This window comes from Podarcis muralis, chromosome 1, assembly GCF_964188315.1.
Source record: "Podarcis muralis chromosome 1, rPodMur119.hap1.1, whole genome shotgun sequence".
NCBI classification, from domain to species: Eukaryota; Metazoa; Chordata; class Lepidosauria; order Squamata; family Lacertidae; genus Podarcis; species Podarcis muralis.
Genome location: NC_135655.1, coordinates 104,797,754 through 104,819,562, shown reverse-complemented (window position 1 = coordinate 104,819,562; position 21,809 = coordinate 104,797,754). Strand labels below are relative to the sequence as shown.

The window sequence follows — 21,809 nt, the reverse complement described above, 5'->3', positions numbered from 1 at the left end:
CATGAAATAAACATAGGCAAATGAGATTAACTATCTTCAGATGGTTATGCCATGGCTGGCATGGGGATCTTGTGGCCCCCACAAGATGAATCATATGACACATAGATTGGTTAGTAATGCCCTCACAACACACACACACACACACACACACACACACACCTTCCTTCATGTGCAGAGTGCACCGAGCCTTGCCTGGATAGATACAGTTTGCAGTATACATTACTGGGTGCCATTGCCTTCATAAGAGAACAAGGGAGGCATTCATGGTGAGTTCTGACACCTCTTTTTCTAGAAAAATAGCACTCATTACTGTATAGGGCAGTTTTTAATGTTTGATGTTTTATTATGTTTTTATATCTGTTGGCAGCTGCCCAGAGTGGCTGGGTACAAATTAATAACAACCCTAACAACAACAACAACAACAACAACAACAACTTATTACTGTGGTCATTGTGAAAATAAAAGGCTGGGCTTTGGACTGATCCAAGAGAGCTCTTCCTATGGTAAAGACAATTGTCGTTTGCCAAACTGTGATGCTTGAACCAGTAAGAAAAACTGGACCAGACAAAATTTCTTATTTAAAGTCATTGTTAAAAGATCCCTATGCTTCGGAGCATTGGATGCCCATCCTTTTAGCATATAATTTAAATCAATTGTTTTAAAGCAATAAAAGAAAAACAATCTATGAGCTTTTGTGGGGAAGGACAGGTTAAAAATGGAAATAATTGGGCCTGTGGGTGTGTGATGGCAGCAGATGGAACACAGAGCTATCTGGAAGAAGGATAGCTGAAAGTGACACAATTGCATGCAATCCTACCTCCCTCACCTCCCACTTTCAACAAGTTTCCAATGGACTCTTTGTCCGAACAAGAGCGGTTCAAGGTTTAAGCAGAACATTTAACCTGTTTGGGAATGTTAAGCTGGTTAACTCACAGCTAATGTGACTCAAGGTAGTCACTTGGTGTGGATTAAAGATTTAGAACAATCGCCACTCCTGTTACAAGGCTGGCATACAAAGGGCCATTTATGACAACAAGGACAACAATCTCTGTTTATTACTGCCAGGCTGACATGCTGAAAGCCCCACTCCTGCATGCCAGCACAAAAAGCTTTGTTGCTTGTAGATTGTTTGTTTATGTAAATTGACATGGTGCATTTTATTATGCAACGGGGAAAGGCTCTAAGTGACAAGAAAAGTGCTGATTGGACAAGCCTCTTGGAAAGGGACCTCTGACAAAGCCAAGGCAAATCCTGACATTATTCCCTGCTTGGCTGCAACAACTTCAGGAGGACGGAAAGCTTGTTGACTCTTCAATATATCTATCTATTTGGTGGGGGAGGGATAGTGGTGGATGGTTTGATTTCTGCAGCGATTCTGGGATACCAGATCATCTCTGGACACATATCCGCAAGGAACCTCTTGGATACTGCAGGAATCATGACAGAAGATGTCCAGGTTCCAACCAGCATGTCTGAATATAATCGGAACGTGCCCTCTGAAAAACCTCAGCTCCAGGTCATTGATATTATTGATCAAATTGCAAATTCTGTCGAGATATTTCCTTACGAAACCGCAGAGCCTATTCCCGGTTCCCCACTTGCACAAGGAAACCAAGGAGGAGGCGGCAAACATTTAGCAAAGAGCACAGCATACGAAGTTTCAGTTGGGATAAAGGAACTACAAGGTAAAATGCCAGTTTATGCATCCCCCCCCCACCCTTTTTGTCTTGGGAATGATGTGAGATGCTTTATTATATTGAGATCTTTTTATTTTTCGTGAAATGTGAGAAATATAAGTGTTTTAAATGTTTTTCTTAAAGTGTTCTTTTTACTTCTGTCTGTAAGATTATAAATCCTTTGTGCTGAATGAGTAACAGTGGCTGACACTTTCTGAAATTTTCTCTGACCCTCAAAAAAAAAAAAAAAAAGATCTGTCCCATTATTGATATGGATATACATTTTTTTAAAAAGCAAATGTGGATCTAGTTCTAAACACGATCTAGCCAAAGTTAAGTGCTTTTAATTCTCCTGAATGGGAGAAATGTGAAATGAATGAGAATTAAAAGCAAGAGAGATTTAAGCATGTGTTGCATTCTCTCTTTGAAATCGATGCACTTTAACTTTGGCTGGATTGTGCACAACTTTCACTGATTTTCTATTAATTTTAATTGAGTTTTAATTTCTGTCAATGGAATTTGCTTCTAAGTGTTTGCTGTACCTCCCTAAAAAGAAAAATGGAGGGGAAGGCATTCCATTCCATTTCACTGGAAGTCGGTCCATTGACTGCTGTGGCACATATTTTCTACTGCAAGTGGCTCTAGATCAAAATCTAATGGGAAAAGATCACTCCAGGCAGAAAGGTTTAAGCTGCACTATATGGCTGAAGAGATTAGCAATTGCCGCTGTAATCACTAAACACTTTGTAGGAGATGTCAATTTTACACTGTCTTGTATCTTCTAAAGGAGAGCCAGAGGGAAACAAGGAGAGAGAAACTGACATCTTTTCCCAGGAGACAAGAAGCTGGGAAGAAGAATCCAGAGAAGGTGAGGAGTAGAGCTGCCTTACTTTTTTTAAAAGTAGGAAGAAAGCCACAGATTTTGTTAGCAGTCTAACCAAGATCCAATTTAATTTAATGAGGCACTTAAGCACATGCACAAGTCTCTCTCACGGAAATCAGTTGAGGCTAATTCAGTCTAGGGATAAGATCTCAACTCAATATGAGTTTATACTAAAACTGGTGGCTATTTCTTCAGGGTCGACAGCCAACTTTGCATACAGGATTAAATCCCAGTGAAGGATGTCAGTGATACGTGCAGGTACAAGATGCATGGATGAAAGACTACAGCTAAATTTGTGCCCCACAGCAGGGGTGATTTGTCTCCCCCTCCCCCTCCCCCATTTATTCATTCTTGCTCACAAATATTATGCACCTGCTCTATCTACCCATCTCTCTAAAATCATGGTTTGGACTCCAATAATAGACTCCATTAGGAAAGGCAGAGTAATTAGGACCAAGTTAGATCATACATGTACATTTACTTATATGCGAGTCCCATTGTGCTTCGGATTTCAGTCTAGGGGAAATAGGACAGTAATTTTACAGCTGTCTTGGCTTCAGAAAGGTGGTGGTGGTATAATCTACACATTTATCAGAAGTGACCTTGTCAGTCTTCAAACCTCAGTATTTTGGAGAGCTCAGCTTGTGAAGAATGGCTTTTCCCGCCAACACATATCTGCATTCACGCTGCATTGTACAAGCACACAATAAAACCTATTAAGTAAAATTTGACACCTTCCCCTCCCCAACTCCCATGCACAAGCACTTTATCTCCAAATTGCAGACAGCATTTTTACTACCTATCCAATTCAACCTAATTAATACTTAAGACACCACAGGCAGAAGTTGAATGGAGAATTTTGTCACAACGTTAAAGCACCAATTAAGCCAGAGAGGAGTTGAATGCGACAAGTGTGCAACACCCGTATAAATGATCATGTAGCCTGCCTATCTTCGGGTAATGCAAAGAGACTATATGCAATGTGGTGCTTGGTCAATCCATATGGCTACTTGCTTAGCCGAGTGGCCCTGCACACAACTGGGTGCACTTGCTGCACAATAAAGAACAAATACTACACATAATGATAGGTGGGTTAGTCTCTTCAAGGCAGCCCATAGTGTGACTCGGGTCTCACAAACATGTCTTTAAAAGAGGGTTAAACCAATTCATGGTGGGTGGGGCTGTCAATGGCTACTAGGGTTGTGAGTGGCCCAGTCCAGCAGGACTTTTCTTATGTTTAGGTCAGAACCTTTAAAGGAGCAGCCAGCAAACTGGCAGAGAAGGCAGGAACATGAGCAGGGCATGACACATCCTGTTTTTTGGGCGTAAAAATGGCATCGGGGGAATTTTGGTGAATCGGGGAAAACCGGGATGTATGGCAACACGATGGAAATAGCAGTGGAAGCAGCTCCAAATTTTGCTCAACAACTTCGCGGATGCCAGGATATATATTTTTAAATAAAATATGGCAATCTGAGATAGCTGTTTTTAACTTTTAGATTTTGTTTAATTTAAAATGTTTTATTATTGTTTCCTGCTCCGCGCCCCTTTGGGTGTAAGGGTAGGATAAATAAATAAAAACATTCTGTTGCAACGGCTGGAAATAAGATTTGACTACCAGACCAGTCAGCTTGTTATAGTTTTGTTGCTGAGCAACAATGTGCAGAGCTCAATGGAGTGAGAAGCCAGCCATCCAAAAGTCTGAGATGTACTTACCTGGAGACAGAGACAGCATCTGAAGTCTGGTCCAGTCCTAGGGTTGGGTGAACAGCAGTCTATGTGATCAGACAGTCCAGGAGTCAGGGAATCCAATGATCCAGGGTCCAGGGTCAAAACAACCAGGAAGCAGCAAGGTAGGGCCCAGAACTCCAAGTGTTGTTACCAGTATCTGACTGCTTCTGGAAGCTCTGCTTTAAGAAGCCTGAAGCCAGCTGTTTCTCATCAGCACATTCTCCTCTGTGTCCTTGAAGGCTGATCAGTTGCAGGTGGAGCCATTCCGCTTTCTCCCCCTTCAGGCTGTTGTTCAGCAGGCAAAGCTGACTCCTGGCCCATGACACATCTTCTACTTGTAGAATGGGGGAGGGTGCCATTTTGTCCTTTGTCTCAGAAAGCAAAATGGCTTTGGCTAGCCCTGTTAAGGGACTATACTGCAATAAACAAAGTCTGAATCGGGGGTAACCAGTAGTCTCCTATTTAAGGTACTGCTCAGGCACAGTGAATTAACTGTGTCCTGTTTAAACACAGCCCCACATTCAGATAATGTTCTCCCTTTTCTTCCCTTAGATTAGGAGGAAATCCCTGCAGCAGACCTGTGTTTAGGTCTCTGCTTAAGGAACCCTATTACCTTCCAGTCTAATAACCCTGTTATATTACAGACACCTGTGTGGAGGCTGAATGGTCAATGTTTCATGGACAACCCAAGTTCTGCTCTTGCTTAGTTTTTGCAGTTTCTAGAACATTATATATAGTCTCAGTCACTGATGATCCTTGGATTGTGTGGTGCCATAGCTTGCTGTGGAGATGAGGGAATGTAAAAAACAACAAACCAAATAAACAAAAATCTGTGTGGGACTTCCCACCTGTGGCAACTGCTAATAATGGAAACTGCAGCCTAGCCTCTTGCAATATCTTCCAACTTGCTGCGATGATGCAGCTGCTTTTGCATGTGTGAAGCTGGACACAGCAGCAACTGCAGCATGTTGCAAAGTGAGTGGCCAAAATTTCATGCATAGGGACAAGATATATATACTCTACATGGTTAAATGGTCTTCTATGATACATAACCTTTATGGCTGGTTTGAAATCATTCATGCAAGTGGTCTGACTGCCCATGAGCTTCCACTTAATGAGCAAACACCATCGCTGTCAACAAACAAGGGACGACAGGCTTCTAAACATATATATGATGGATTGAATCCCATGGAGTGTGATGCACATTTGGTTTCCTTTTTCTGGGGCTTTGGGCATGGATACCTATCCTATTTGCTTTTCTGCACACAGCTTCTAACAGATGGTCGGTATGGTCAGCTTGGGCAGTGATGATGATCACTGGTAGGGACAGAATTCTACATTCCAACCAAAGTTGCATCGTTTGGTAGGCAGGCGCATACAGACCTGTGTGAAGGAATTGTCTGATTCAGGTTATTCTCTCGGTTGTTAATCAGAATTCAGCTGTGATCTTCTGGAAAATCCCACATGAAGTTGTTAACTATGCAGAGAAATTTAAACAGAGTGAGGTACATACTTGTATTGAACTGGTTTGCATTATCTTCTATTTGAGGATACTCCCTGCGCTCCTCAGTTTCCTTAGCATAGACACAACTCTGTTAAGAAAGTTTATATTTCAGAAGGAGGCAAATGTTTAGACAGTTCATGCCTATGTATATAAGGTACATTTGCCATTTACCTTTCTCTTGACGTTAGATTCCCTGGTGGCAGTTTGTGTAACAATTTAAGCAAGGATAGCAAAAACCACTCTGCTCATCTTTCATGGACCAATGTCTTATATGGGGGAGAAAGGTCAACAAGGGCTGTAGTTAGAAACACAAAATGGAAGTAAGATAATATTTAACCAGAACCTTTGCTTTTTCCCGTGTTTTTGTGCACAGCGTTAAGGATCCCAATTCTGGCAAAGCTGGGGGGGAAATGGTGCTTTTGCAATATGTGTTCACACCTAACACCAGTCTCAGAAATGGCACACTGTTAGTGTTTGTCTGCATTCCCAAGGTGACATATGAAGGCAGGAAGGGTACCTAGTCCTGGAGATGGCATCATCAGTGCCTCTTTTTATGGGAAGAGCGAGGTAAGCACCTGAGTGACTTGCCTGATCGAGATTCTCATGAAGCCTACAGATAAAGGCAGCCTCTTTGCTTGTGATATTTCTAGAGATCTGAAACAACACACTTTAGAACCCTAGAATTGTAGAGTTGGAAGGGACCCTGAGGATCATCTAGTGCAACCCCCTGCAGATGGTTCAATAATAATAATAATAATAATAATAATAATAATAATAATAATAATAATAATAATAATAATTTTTATTTATATCCCGCCCTCCCCAGCCGAAGCCGGGCTCAGGGCGGCTAACAACAATAAAACAGTACAAAAGTACAGCATAAACAACATTCTAAAATCATTCATTATAAAAATTAATTAATTCAAGCCACTGGCAACCATTGGGCCAGAGCTCCGCGAAGATTGCCGAGGGAGGGAGTCAGGCTGTGCCCTGGCCAAAGGGCCTGGTGGAACAGCTCTGTCTTGCAGGCCCTGCGGAAAGATGTCAAGTCCTGCAGGTCCCTGGTCTCTTGTGACAGAGTGTTCCACCAGGCCTTTTTAAAAACCAGTGGGCATGAACCAATTGTTTAAAATCTACTTGGAAACTCCAATAGCTGCCTGTTTGAATGCAACACTTGCAAAGTTCTTCTTTATTACAAGTTCTACAGAGAAACTATCTGCAGATCACATTCCTTGTCCGTGTTGAGTTCTAGCTAATATGAGTAACAGTGCAATGATATGCATGGCTGCATGCAAACCATACACTTAAAACATATCTAAATCACACAGCTTCCTCCAATAAATTCTGAGAGCTGTAGTTTGTAAAGGGTGCTAGGAATTGTAGCTCTGTGAGGGCTAAATTACAGAATACCAGGATGCTTTGGGGGAAAGCCATGTTCTTTAAAATATATGGTGTGTACACAGCCTAGGTCTACTCAGAAGTAACTTTTTTTTTTTTTTGGTTCATTGGCACCTACTCCCAGGTAAGAGTGTATAGGGCTGAAGTCTAAAAATACCATGAGGAGTTTCTGCCCCGACCCATACAGCTCTTCTTCATCCAGAGAATAATCTGGCAAATTTTGCTAACATCATTTTTTACGTGGCTCTCCATGTGTTGCGACATTCCTGCTAGTCATACAGCTCAGCCCTGCACATGTTTATGTGGATATAGGTCCCATTAAGTTCAGTGAGACTTGCTCCCTAACAAGTGTGCATAGGATTGTATAGTCCCACAACTGAAACCACATTGGGTACTCCTATTAATTTAAATAGATGCCTGCCCTATTTGAAAATTACAAGTGAAACAGGGGATGGTACTGAATTACCATGTCTCTCCCAAAGTGGGTTATGGTTCCTTCCACCTTTAAATATTTTCTCCAGGAGTATCACGAAGCTGCATGCATGCCTATGTTCTGGTGACTATTTTAGGAATGGCTTTTGCTATCCCTTCTCACCTTGAGCATCCATGCAGGAAGCTTGTAGAAATGTGACCCAATAGTTCAGGTTGAATCAAGTTTGATAAGAGAAGGCTTTTTTGCTTTTATAGCTTTATGCCTGCTAAGTGTGCGATTTCACAATCTTGACAACGCATTAACACCGGTTATTTGGATTTTGCATAACAACTGTTGGCAAGTCATTCCATACATTTAGATCCACTTTAATTACATGTCAAAAGCCATCAATATCCAGTGCCACACAGAGGGGCACAAAGTGATGCTATTTTATCAGCGTGTGCTTACAGAAGTGCACTGAACTTTTATAAAATGACTTTGGCAAAATACTCCAAATCTTGAAAGAAGCTACAATAGAAGGCCTAGGATAGTTATCTTCAATATGGCATTCCTTTAATCACAACCAGATGTTAGTGTTTACTCATTCAATCTGGACTCTAGACCAGGGATGGGGAACCTGTGGCCTTCCAGGTGTTCTTGGACCACAACTCCCATCATTCCTGACCATTGGCCATGTTGGCTGGGGCTGATGGGAGTTAGAGTCCAACAACATTGGGATGGTCACAGATTCCCTGGTCCTGCTGTAGACAATTTAATGGGACACTATGTCTTTCTCTGGCTATCCTACCATTGAGCTATCTAGTAAGCCACACTGCACTTCAGTGGGGTGCACACACACACTTTTCAATAATTTCAAGTAGTTGGAAACAAGAGGTAGAAATGACTGTCACCTGCATGCTGATGTTGCTGTGACTCAAACCTCTAGATGACTTTTCCCAGCAGGTACCCCATAGCCTACTGGCCAGAGGGTGGAAAATAAGCTTCTCAGTACCACCTTCTGAGGCCGATTCTCCAGGAAGGACTGAAGCCATTGTAACACTACTAGGCCCAACCAAGAGTTGGATAGTCTGCTGCTTATTCAGTATGTTTGCCCAGTTAGATATTAGGATAGAGTGACCATGTGTCCTACTTGGGTTTGAAAGGCTGCTTGGTTTAAATCTTGTTTCAAGGTTAAGAACCATAAGAAGGGAGAGCATTTGCCCATCAACAGTTACCACCAGAACAGGAGACTGAGGAGGCAAGACAGGTCACATCATCACAGTCTTTCCCACTGTGTAATGCGCTTCTGTTTCGATTATAGTAATTTCTAAATGTGCACCTGAACATATAAATTAGCATAAGCCTATTTCATACAAATCCGTATCATCTTTTGTCCTTTTATTGGGTGGGGGGTGCATTTCTATTTGTTGGGAATGCATAGGTGGTCAGTCTATATCAGGTATTTTGCTGAGTAAGCCAGTATCAAACTAGGCTGCTCTCCTATGGTACCACCTCCTGAGCGGTCAAAAAGATACCAGACTCTACCTGCTGACCTCTCAGAATCCCCCTACTGACCAGATATTGTCTGAAAAATTCCAGGCATATTACTCTAATAAGAAGGTTGAGAAAAGTGGCTGTTTGCAGACAATTAGTTGCACTTTGAATCAAGAAAATATAGCAATTTAGTAAATATCTATTTCAAGGCTTTCAAGCGCTGTATGTTACACCTCAGTTATCTTGCTAATTTGTGTGTGGTGGTGGTAGAACGGGAAAATTAGATGGTTATAAATTTTTGCAAAATAATGATGATAAGACTATCTGCTCCGGGGACAGTTCCTATTTCTTTTTATCAATTTCTGGTAAACCCCTGCCCTTCCTGTGTCCCTCTTTCCCTTTTATAGATGCCTCACTAACAATTCGTTAGTGCAAGCATATTGCTAGAGAGCTCATGCTTCAGGATTCAAGTCACTTCACTGGGCCTCCTTAGAAGTAGTGTTGAAAAATAGGGTGGTAAGGATGGTGGAGAAGAGTGCATGGGGTCTCTAGTCCATTTGCTTATAAACTCCCATCAGCCCCAGCCAAGCATGATCAGGGATGATGGGCGATGTAGTCAAGCAGGTCCCCCAGCCCTGGTGTATAGGATCGTAGGCACAGTTACTTTATATATTTCAGAAAAAGAGTGAAAAGCAGAAGGGAGAACAACATTCCCCACTCCTGTGAATGTTTAGATTGATCTGTAGGGCACTGGTAGTCTCTTTAGTATGCTGGTGTTGTATGTGGACCATGGCCATTCAATCTCATTATTCTATAATACAATGTTGTTGTTGTTGTTGTTGTTGCTTTTTTGTGACAGTACTCACTGGTCCAAAGTACCATCGCCTCTTTTTTTTTGCTGCCCGTTGCAGCCATTTTGTACTGGCACCCACTAATTTTTTTTAATCAAAATATGCGCACTGGTACTTCAGTTTTTACAAAGACAAAACCTCTTCTGATTCTGCTTCCACATATATTATTTCAGTATTCCTCAAGCCAACCCCGTCAGTATTATTAGTCTTAAATAGCAGGTGGGTTGTGAGTAGGGCTGAGAGACAGTGGATGCCCATGGGCCACCTACTGAGGTAACGGCAAACTTTAAACAAGGGATTTCCCAGGTTTGCATCTCAGCCTCCTTGCCACCATACTTTTACCCTAGCTCAACTGCACTGTAACCCCACTGTTATTTGTTACAGGCTTTTGCGAGGAGAAGCATCCTGTGAGCACTATAGACCATAAAGTAGCTAAGATGGAAGAAAGAAACATGGAGGAACCCCAGACTGAAGAAGTCTACAGCACTAATGAGGTGGTGGTGGAGGAGGAACAGGAAGAGGCGGAGCTGAGTGAACCCAAGGAGCCAATGAAAGAGGAAACGCAACTAGAAGAAAATGAAACCATGGCAGAGGAAGATTTTGATGGCACTGAAGAAATAATGCAGAAGGAAAGCAATGAGGATAAACATAAAAAGAGGCTGGAGAGCGGCAGCAAGGATTTCCTTTCTGCCAGTGCCAGCTGTAACTCTCAGACTGAGAAACCTGCTGAGCAGCCGAGCTTGGTGAAGAAAAATGATATCTCCAGGCACAGTTATTCTCGATACAATACAATATCTTACCGGAAGATCCGGAAAGGAAACACTAAACAGAGAATTGATGAATTTGAGTCCATGATGCATTCATAAAACAGGCAGAGGATTTGATGGGCATGCTGGGATTCTCCTCCCCTCCCCAATGCCAGACATTTATCCACCTGTAATATCAAGTTATCAAAATATATTTTGCAGCTTTGATCCAACCTAAGCTTACCTGTAATCTAAGGCTACAACCCTATGCACCCTTTCTGTTTGGGAACAAGCTCTATTGATCACATTTACTTCCAGATAGATATGCATAGGATGGGACTGCATGGCTGCAGGCTTATGTATTGTTATCTGGCAGTACTGTCTGTTGGACTATTAGGGGACTTGCTTCTGAGTACATAGCATGTGGATACGCTTGGACTGGAAGTCTCCTTGAAACTAACAGAACAAGTTAGTCATGACTAACTTCACTCCTACTGCTTTTGGTGGGACTGATGCATGTCTGCTCAAAAATAAGTCCCATTGAGTTCAACTGGACTTAATCCCGCAAGTGTGTCTAGGATTGCAGTCATAAATTACAACTAACTTTCATTGGACTGGGGCTAGTATGTGCAATTTGTCTGCACCTCAGAAATGTAACCACAACAATACATGTACTAACTTAAATCAGCAGTGTAATGACTTTAACATAGCTCAATCAAAAAAGGTCTTTTAGAGATAGTTTTCCATCCCCCCTATCCATTTTCGGTACTGAAATGGAAGAAACAGCTAGGGGACGCCAACCTTTGGCAGCCAGCAGGCACATTTTGAACACTGAAAGAGTGTTGCGGGCACCAGTCATAAAATGGCTGCCGTGGGGTCATGACATAACTCAAAACTGCTGCTATAAGGGCATGTCTTCCACATCTAAAAGAGAAGAAATTAGACAGGACCACAAAATGGTGTGAGCTCCTCCTCACAGCTGTGGGGTGGGGAAGGCACATCAGCCTTCACTCACAGAGAGAAGCTCTTTGCAATTCTCCTCAGTTCAGAACAGGTGGGAGGATGGGTGTCAATTCCTGGCATCCAGTGAAATGTGGAGACATGTTTAAGAGGGTGTGTTCAACGTGAGCCAGTCCAAACAGGAACTGAGCAGGGAGAAGAAACATTTTTGAGGGGATATTTATTAAGACTTTTTGTGGGTGCCATAGGACACACCGCCACAACATGGGCATAACATTGGTGACCTTTTAGATAGCCCTGGACTAATTTGTAATCTCTTTAAAACACACACACACACACAGAATAATCAAGATGGTTCTCCATTCTGGTGATTTCCTGACAAATAGAGTAGACTTGAGGATACCGTTACAAGAATAAAGTTATAACTCGTTGCAATTGCTATGACCTCTGTTTTTAAAGGGTTCTGTGAGCATGAACTACACACCGCCTTTGAAACCCACTTCCTGTCTGTTTTCCTATCCTATCATTCTGTGTTGAGAGAAAATAACGGCATACATTTGCACCAGCTAGTTGTATTAGTCTTACATTATGGGCATTGACAAAATGAGCCCAGGAGCTACTTTAAAACTAAGGTGGCAATCCTTTTCACATTTTCTTGGGAGAAAACCCCACTGAACATGGTGAATCCTCTGCAGAGCTTTGGTAGCCAGTGTTGGAACATATGCACTGTTAATAAAAAGGCTGAAACACTGTTTTACATTTCAAAAACTTGAAATCCAGACTAGAACCAGATTTACCCATCTCACAAATAAATAACTGTATGTCCACTATTCTCACAAAACTAGTTCTCACAATTTTGTCTGCCAAATATTGTTCCATCACATTCCAGTCAGCAACTGAGAACATCAACACTGCATACTAGTATCAATTAGTACACAGACTGAAATGTTAACATCATGTTTGTAAATGACTACAGTATTAAAATATATGTACTTCAGCTGTTAACATTCTTTGGTTGATATATTGTTATAACTTTTTTTAAAAAACCCAGATTGGGTATAAACTGTGTGTGTGAGAGAGAGAGAAAGAGAGAGAGAGATTGTGCGATTCAAAATGAGAATAGGTTTGCCTTCCTTTTTCTTCCTCCCCCAATCTGTATATTTTAGCTAGTGTAATGAAAGGCAACTGAAAACCCTTTAAAATCCCATTGAAGTTCATTTCCAACCAGCAAAAGAGGGAGAAAATTTGCATATCCAAATTGTTGCAGATGATACTGTTTAATGAACCAGCTCTTGTTAGTGCAGATAGCAACTTTTCCAGTAGCAACAGAGTTCCTCAATAAGAGGGGGGAAATTAATAGAATTGGCACAAATAAAAGGGCTTTCATGTTTAACAGATGACCTGAATAAAAAAAAGTAAGAGTCCACTCCTGAGAAATGTTAAGTGGGGGAACTAACCTTAAGGGAAGCACCTCAGGTGAATAAACAGGCTGAGGTGAAATTAGAGGCTATTATAATGCTTATGAAGACAGTTTCTCGATTTCAAATGCTTTGAGAAACCAAGAATTATGACACTTTTCGTTTCCACATTCATCTTCTGAAACAGATTCTCTTATTGGATTCACACGACCATTCTGACAGGGAGGTAGCCAGGGGAAACCATTGTGAGTGACTTTTTGGTGAGGTGACCAAGAACAGGAATTAAAATGTTCTGCATGGGTGGTTTTATGGCAAGTCTGGGGAGCGCTAAGCAAGGAATCAAAACTGAGAGCAACAGGCATTTTTAACATCATTGTTAAGAATTGCATGGTTCAAATAAAGTTCCTTGTTAAATACTTGAGTTTCCTGTTCATTACTTTTCAGATATATAAAATCAGAGACCATTGGTGTGATTCAACATGGTGAAATGGTGACATTCTGGTAGCTGGATGAGGGCCAACCAACACACTAAGGCTGAATCTTGCCATGACTAGACATTTTCAATGAGTGGTTATGTGGTCTGAGACGCTCTTTCTGAGGGAAGAGGTATGTCGTTCGGAGGCATTCCTACATTCACTTCTTTCATTGGACACCCAGGTGACCTCAGTGGCAAGGAGGAGCCATGATCAATTTCAGTTGGTACGCCAGCTACGCCCTTTCCCGGACAGGGATGTATTGGCTATTATGAGTCATGTGATGGTAATATCTCAACTGGACTACTGTAACACGCTCTATGTTGAGCTTCCCTTGAAACTGGTACAGAGACTGCAGCTAGTACAGAACACTGTGGCCAAGTTGTGGAGTGGGGATCCAAGATGCAAACATATTTATAGCTCTGCTTGAGAGAACCGCACTGGTTGCAGAATAGTTACGAGTCAAAAGTTTTGTGAATCACTGCCTGCCCCTATATTAGACCTGTAAGTTCAGGGGATTTTATTCATGGCACTGCACTTTAAAGAATATCACAGGACAGTGACCTGAAAACAGGCATTTTCTGCTATTTGCTTCATATTTCTTGCTTCATATGTCTTACAAAAAAATGTATTGTGTGCAGGCTTTCCTTGATCATAAGATTGGGCCCTGTACCACTGGATCAGTTTTTATATGATTTCTCCTGCTTTATGCTGATTTGTACTATTGTGCACAGCTTAAAAATGATTACGATAATTAAGGGCTTTAAAAAGGTAAAAGGTAAAGGGTAAAGGGACTCCTGACCATTAGGTCCAGACGTGACCGACTCGGGTTGCGGCGCTCATCTCGCTTTATTGGCCGAGGGAGCCGGCGCACAGCTTCCGGGTCATGTGGCCAGCATGACTAAGCCGCGTCTGGCGAAACCAGAGCAGTGCATGGAAACGCCATTTACCTTCCCACCAGAGCAGTACCTATTTATCTACTTGCACTTTGACGTGCTTTTGAACTGCTAGGTTGGCAGGAGCAGGGACCGAGCAACGGGAGCTCACCCCGTCACGGGGATTCGAACTGCTGACCTTCTGATTGGCAAGTCCTAGGCTCTGTGATTAAACCCACAGCGCCACCCGCGTCCCAAGGGCTTTATACTTTTAAATTTTAAAAAACCCATGCAAAATATTAATGGCAGATCATCTGGAGTTCTCTGGACTGCCCCTAATATTAAAATTAAATATTATAAATTTAATTAGGGGAAAACAGCCACTGGGAACTGAAACCAGGAGCAGAGGAAGGGTAAGGGCAGTGGTGGTGCTTAACCCCCTTCCATTCCAGATTTTCCCTGCAGTCACTTCTCCCTTCTGTAGAAAAAGAAAGAAAGGGGTATGGGGTAGGGAAGTCTGGGTTGCAGTGAAATCTGCGAGGGTCTGGAACTGGGAGCTTATGTTACTGCAGTACTAAAGAGTTCTTTGATGTTTCGCATTTCTGGCAGGATCAAATATTGTTTGAGATTTTTTTTTTGTTCATCGTACAAGGCCATTCTTTATTTTCTAACTGGGAGGGGGAAAGACAGTTCTGCATTGTACAAACCAAACACTAACCTCATTGTTCCAATGGAAGTTGTTTATTTGCCCTCTGGTCTGTGTACATTCAAAGGATATCTCCTCTTCCCAAGTTATAGTAGTATGGTTTTTGTTATGAACGCCCTTCCAGAAGATAAAAGACAAATCCTGGACATTTCATATTCAAAACCTAATTCCTTCTGGGATTGTAGAGTGAACAACAATGTGTGTAATTCTGATTTAACTAGAAATGGGGGAGGGGGATCACATCTTTATTTTTACAAAACCCTCTTTGGGTTAAATATGTGAGAGAAAATTAAAGCATAGCTCATGAAATTTTCCTGATAATTTTTTTTAAAAAAGTAATTGTTTAGTTTGACACCCCCTCCCCCAAAAAGTGAATTTGCAGATTTTGCTCTTACATAGGAAAGCTGGACCTGTTGAATTTATGCCTGTCATGCAGTTATTAAGACATAGGAACCTCCCTGAGAGAAACATACACAAACACAAGCATAGTGGCAACTGCCATCTGGGCAATCTGGACAAGGTTGTAGTTCTTATGGGTAGCAATGTGATGGTCAGGGTTGCCAAGAATGTTCTCAGTGCAGAGGGTTTTTATGTGTGCATGGCTCTGGTTATGTACTTAATTCATTCTGAAGGTCCGTTCTTAACCTGAAACTGTTCTTAACCTGAAGCACCACTTTAGCTAATGGGGCCTCCTGCTGCTGCTGCGCCGCCGCCACGCGATTTCTGTTCTCATCCTGAAGCAAAGTTCTTAACCTGAGGCACTATTTCTGGGTTAGCGGAGTCTGTAACCTGAAGCGCATGTAACCTGAGGTACCACTGTAATTCAAAAGTTAAAAAATGGGCTTTCTGTATTGGGCTTACCTGAGCAAATTCCAGGCTTATGCAGATTCCACTGCTATTAAAGGAAAACTGTTGACAGATGCCGTGAGACAATGTTTGTAAAAAATTATGTCAGATTTTTAATAAGAATTTCCCATGTGTAAATAACATTTTTTGTTTGAAATGCATAAAAGCTATGTTTAAAAAACAAACAAATAAACCACCAGGTGAGCGCATTACTGCTACCTACAGTTAAGGGTACAATACGAACGCCAGACAGGAAGGAACTAATTACATATATATTTTAAAACCCACAAATTATATTATATAAAAGACATCAGCTCACATTTTAAAAATATATATATACAGCTTTTTTTTAATTAAAAAAAGAATTAAGTCACCACTCTTTTAGTTCATTTATCAATGTGAGTTCATCTCTGAGATATATACATTGCATAGCACATAGTTAAAATTCACAGTGGACAAGTGCATTCAAAGTCATCGCACAAGGCTTTTTTTTTCATTGGATGCAAATTGAGGTTCCTTCCTCCCAACCCCCAATAACAAAATCAAGCAAATTAAATTTAACTTTGAGAATGAAACATATACAGGATCCATCATTAAATTACATCTGGATCAAATTTATGACAGTATATAAAATGCTAAAACGACTGGTAGGGTCAGATTTTGGTCACTAATGCACCTCCTTGTGCTGCTCCAGCAACGTAAGAGTAATGTTCAAGTTTCCTTAAGTGGTTAGGTAGTAATTTCCTTGAAGGTCATGTAGGCGGAGAGGAAAGAGGAGCACAGCTATGCTGCCTTGCCCTGCTCATTACCATCTTAGTTCAGCTAAGTACTATCCTCTAAATAACAGGACAATCCTTATTTTAAGAAGATGGGGCTCTTTCATCTCAAGATCGCTTCACACACACACCGAGCTACTGGGAAAGTGGTGCATGGAAGAAGCTTTGGCATGCTCCTTTTCTGAAAAAAACCACAAATGGGTGGATGCTGTATTGCGTTGCACATGTGACTCTTGGCAATGGGGTGGTAAACGCGGCCCAGTCCAGAGAAAAATTAGCTGTGCTTAAGTTCTACTGGAACAGGAGCAATTGCATCGAAATTTCAGTGGGGATTCAGACTGGATTGAGGGTGGGTGTGCAGCAGAATGAGCTGATGATCAAACACTAATCACCTCTTCGGAGTGTATTATTAAAGCCGGCAGTGCTAGCCCATATACTGGGTTGATGGTGGTAGTATGGACAGACAAGTATTACACAGCAGGACATTTCACTTATCCCCCCCCCAACACATACTATTCCTGTGTCAAAATAGCAGTGTTTATTCACCTGTGTTTTCCCCTAACCCCTCCCCGCCATACGCTTCCTGCCTTCTTCTGCAATCTAGCAGCCAGTGAGTATTGGGTTCCTAGCTTTTTGCACCCATGTTATTGCTTGCAAATACAGCATTTTTATTTTTTTAAAAAAGGTCTGAAAATCTATAGCGGAGTGTCTTTCCCATCTTCCAGAACCAAGCAAAACAGGCGACGGCAGAAGCCTACTTGTAAAAGTTGTTCTAGCCACAAAATCGGGTCCAATGTAAATGGCGGACGCTCTTTATTTGAAGTCATTTCCATCTGCATCTTTGGAAGTTGCAGTGGTTTTCTGTCTGGGGATATCAGGATGGAGGAATGCCTTGGGAACATGTTCTTAGGTTTTGGGTTCCAGGAGCTCTCATCTTGCTCAAAATATAATTATGATTTTTAAATATATAGCTTGGCGTGGTTGTTGTTCCTGCAAGAAAAGCCTACTTGGGCAGTGTTTCCCAGTACTCTATGTTGTAGATTTTTGTGTGTGTCAAGAGGTCCACAAGGTTCACCCAATATGCTTTTTTAAAGAATAAGCGAAGCCAGGGTGGACGCGAACGTTTTGCAAATGGCACGAGGGGAAATCCAATGTGACTGTGACATATGGCCACTCCGTGCCTGCTAAATGACAAATGATGGAATGTCAGCGCACAGAATGCAATGAAATTCATGCTCTTGATAAAACATGAGTGTTCAGACAACATCTGTGTAATTTTTCTGATGGCAACTACGGGGCAACAATATTGGAGGGTGCTGGGGGGCGGAGAGACTCAGAAAGACAGTTGGGAATGAAGCTGACTGTGAAGTCTGTTAGGCAAATCAATATTTTGGCAGGTTCAGCTTGCCAAACACTGTCAGTGCTGATATGCGATGTCGCGGCCACATTATACAGAGGCTCTCTTGGACATAAAACAGACTTGTAAAAGGCTGTAAACATCACGGATGATGAAAGCTCGGCTGTCATCGAAGCTTGTATTGTGAGGTACAGCTTCAGGGCAATGCTCCGAGGCAAAGGATGCTCCTTACTCCAGAGAAGCCCCACCGCCTTTGTGGCTCCTGAAGACTATGGCCGTCTGAAGTTTATGTGGTCCTTCAGCAGTTACCTTTCAAGTTGCTCAGAGGGCACTGCTCTGAAATAAATGGTTTGAGGGCTCAGGCCTGCAAAGTTACAGAAGTGACTTAACAATACCCAAGATAGCCTACATGAGGAGGGAGATGGAGGGCCATGACCCACTGGTCTAATTGCTGACATTCCCATGTTCAGTGGAATTTCTCTGAAGGGGCGCATACACAAGACAGCTCCTCGGATCAGAAGGTTCCCAATTACCTTGATCACCTATGGACACATGGGAACTCTTTTTCAGGCATCCCTCTGAGCACATGGATGTTGGGAATTTGTTTATGAAATGTATCACTTGAGCGCATTGGCTTGCTGGTGAGGGTGAAGTCGCACTTTCCCCCATGCACATAGACTAGATGCGTAAAAAAGGAAGGCACCTGAAAATCCCTACTGTGCACATACGCTGAATCTGTTGCTGGACTGTGCCACTTAGAGCTTATAGACTGTGCGTCTGATCTCTCCAATCTGGACTGTTTTAGCCTGAGTTTGTCCCCAAAGCTTCTTGGAAGTGACAGCAAGAGGGCTTGCCCCGTAAGACGTTTTCAAACTCCTGCCACCTCCACACACATAATAAAGTCATACTTTTGCCACAACCTCAAAGTGCAGCCTGGCCATTCACCTGGCAGCCACTACCAATCAAATTTGACAGCTGTCAACTTCTATACTCACAGGCCACACGTTTTGGGATGCAGATTTGAGATATGTGATTCTCAAGGTTTCCAAAAGATCGGCATTTTTTTGAAATAGGGAGAAGAGCGAAACTTGTGAAGTGGAATCTCCGCAATGCTCCTGTAAAAACAAAAAACCCAAACCAGAAATGTAACAGTGCCAAGCAGGTAAACCCTCTAAGGCAGGAAGAACTTTGGTGATTTTTTTCCTCCCCTGCCAATGTGCCGGCCGTGTGTCATTAAGCCGCATCAAACCAGCTGCGCTCTCGCTCCATCTTCTGATCTGGCCATATGCTTCTTCCAAAGTGCCGGGTTCCGACTGCGGTTTGGGAGGGAGATCGGAGTTTATTGCTCGCTGCTATCTGAAGTTCCACAGCTGCCGCTTTCAAATTCATCGGATTACAAAGCGACTCTTCTGTCCGGTTTGCTCGTCTTCCTCTTCAGGCAGCATAATAATTTCCAAACTGCCACTTCTGATAAAGATTGGAGGAGGAACAAACGCCGGCCCTCAGGGCTTTCTGAGACCGATCCACTTCCAAACACGTGGCCCGAGGAAGGTGTTCTAAGACAATGTGATCCATCTGGAAAGAGAGGGAGAGAGAGAAGGCATGGGCAATGGGCTGCAAGTAGCAAACTGATAAACTGCTATTTAATTTCACTGCACACAGGTGGTGTCGTGACAATAAAGGTTTATTTATTTTATTTTATTTTTACATGGGACTAGGGAAGGACCTCCCTAGCTGCTTTTGCTCAATATGTATTATTGATCCTTCAACAACCAACCGTTGGCTGATACCATCTGGAAGACACCAGGTTGGCGGAGGCTGGTATGCATTTATAAGCTGAATGGGGATGTTGGACAGTGCTCAATATTTCCACCTGTTCTCAAACCGCAACTTGGCTGCACCCTCTGTGCCACATGGCTTTCCAGTTCTTTGAAAATGCAACGCGCAGAACTCTTGCTGCTTGAATGACAATTACCCTGCAAAGGAAATCATCCCAGATGGCATTTGCAATATAGAATGACTTATGGCAGGAGATCCTGCCTTTCATATCGCATTATGTCTCAGCTGATGAAGTAGAAAGACACATACCATGATGGGAAGTGGATTGGGTAATTTGTTAATTAAATCCAAAGGGCTGGGATACAGAATTGGATTATGAAATCGTGAGCAGTTTTGAATGAGCGGGGATCCTATTCTGGTTATTTTGCATTTAGCTATCTTTCATGAGGCAGAGTACCATTATACTGAAGGCTGCTCTAGGCTTACTTTTGAGAAATGCAGGTTAATATTTTGAAGCATCGTTTGATCGAAACAGCAAATCGTAAAAAATGAAAATGTATTGTTTGGGGGGGGTAGGCGGTGGAAATACTATTATCTTGACATATATGCTATAGCGATTGTTCACAATCTGGTGAATGTTGATGTTCACAACGCTGAAAATGCTAGCTGAATTTTAGGATTGCCTAAAAATTAGACAACAGGCATTTGCTGATTTTCCAGTTAAATGTGAATGTTGTTAGTGGTGTTTCTGTGAGTTTTCAGACATTCACAAAATTTACTCTTTTTCTTAGACAGTAGTATGCCCAGTATCATAGCCTTTGGTTTACACATGCATATTTATCATGTGACAACTGCAATATCTGATGATGGATTTTCATGTGTGAATCAGCCACTGTATATCTGACATCAGAGACAGAACTCTTCAGGTAAAACATTCATCAATGAGTCAGTTCACATGTCCAGGTATCAGCCAGTACAGTACTCCAGGATTGGTCAACACATGTTGGCTTTATAATGCAATTGCGCTCAGTGTTTTCTCTACCTCTGATCTACTCCACTGGCTGCTCCTTGCAAAGGGCAGGGAATTTTTTTAACTTGATGATGTTGCATCATGTGTCTTTAAACTACGCATGACTGGCAAAATGCAGAAGAATACACAAGTCAGCAAGAGCTGTTCGTTCCTTGTTAGGCATAACTTTCATGGTTTATTCTGCCTGCAACCAGGGACAAATTTGTCAATTTGGGTTTCTTGTTTTCCCAGCCTTAAGTTCAGTTACCCACATTTCTGCATCAGTTTGAGAGTTTTTTTAAAGCGTTCACAAAAATATGCCAGCGTTTTTGTTCACATTTCTCATAACAGACACATATTTGTATATAATTTTGCTCAATACACATTTTTTGTAATTTTTGCTAATATAATGCATTTAAATGTTATTTTCACTAATACCTGCATTTTTAAGCACTTTACCCTAACGTATGCATCTTTGTGCACATTTTCTGTTGCTGTTGGAGAACTGCATTGCACAATTCAGAGAAGTGCAAATTTCAAAGGATAGTTGCGTTTTGGTTTACGTATTGTTTCAGTAAGTGTGCATCACAGTAGATTCATGTTAAAGTTTCATCCTACCTGTGCCCATGGAGTAGTAGATAAACTTTATTCGCATTAGCCAATGGCCATAGCAATATAAAACAAGCAATATATACAAATAAAATATATATTAATAAAAAAGACAGCAATGGGTAAAAAGGGCAATCAAATGTCCAAGATTATCGTTCAGATAGTGGCCCTTAATCTCATTGCACCCTCAATAAACCTAGCAACCTTTGCTGTTGTCTGATCATTTTGATCTGTTAAAGAAAGAACAATGTGGCCTCAAATGGGCGGCCTGGGATGGTAAGTAAGAGTGGGGTAATGACCTCATTC

The 21,809-nt window shown here is 41.9% G+C and overlaps 2 protein-coding genes across 2 annotated transcripts in view; one reads left to right on the top strand and one right to left on the bottom strand.

Annotated features, from left to right (window-relative positions):
* Positions 1-1,061: 1,061 nt before the first annotated feature.
* ERMN (ermin) lies at positions 1,062-13,489 on the top strand. Its single transcript, XM_028746226.2, has 3 exons — positions 1,062-1,685; positions 2,464-2,544; positions 10,334-13,489. Exons 1-3 carry the CDS (start codon positions 1,439-1,441, stop codon positions 10,813-10,815), a joined length of 810 nt encoding a protein of 269 aa, XP_028602059.2. The 5' UTR covers positions 1,062-1,438; the 3' UTR covers positions 10,816-13,489.
* Positions 13,490-16,062: 2,573 nt separating this feature from the next.
* GALNT5 (polypeptide N-acetylgalactosaminyltransferase 5) overlaps positions 16,063-21,809 on the bottom strand; it is a 34,730-nt gene continuing 28,983 nt past the window's right edge. Inside the window, exon 10 of the mRNA XM_028746205.2 lies at positions 16,063-19,681. Coding sequence (XP_028602038.2) covers positions 19,541-19,681 — 141 coding nt within the window. The 3' untranslated portion in view covers positions 16,063-19,540. The remainder of the gene's footprint in view (positions 19,682-21,809) is intronic.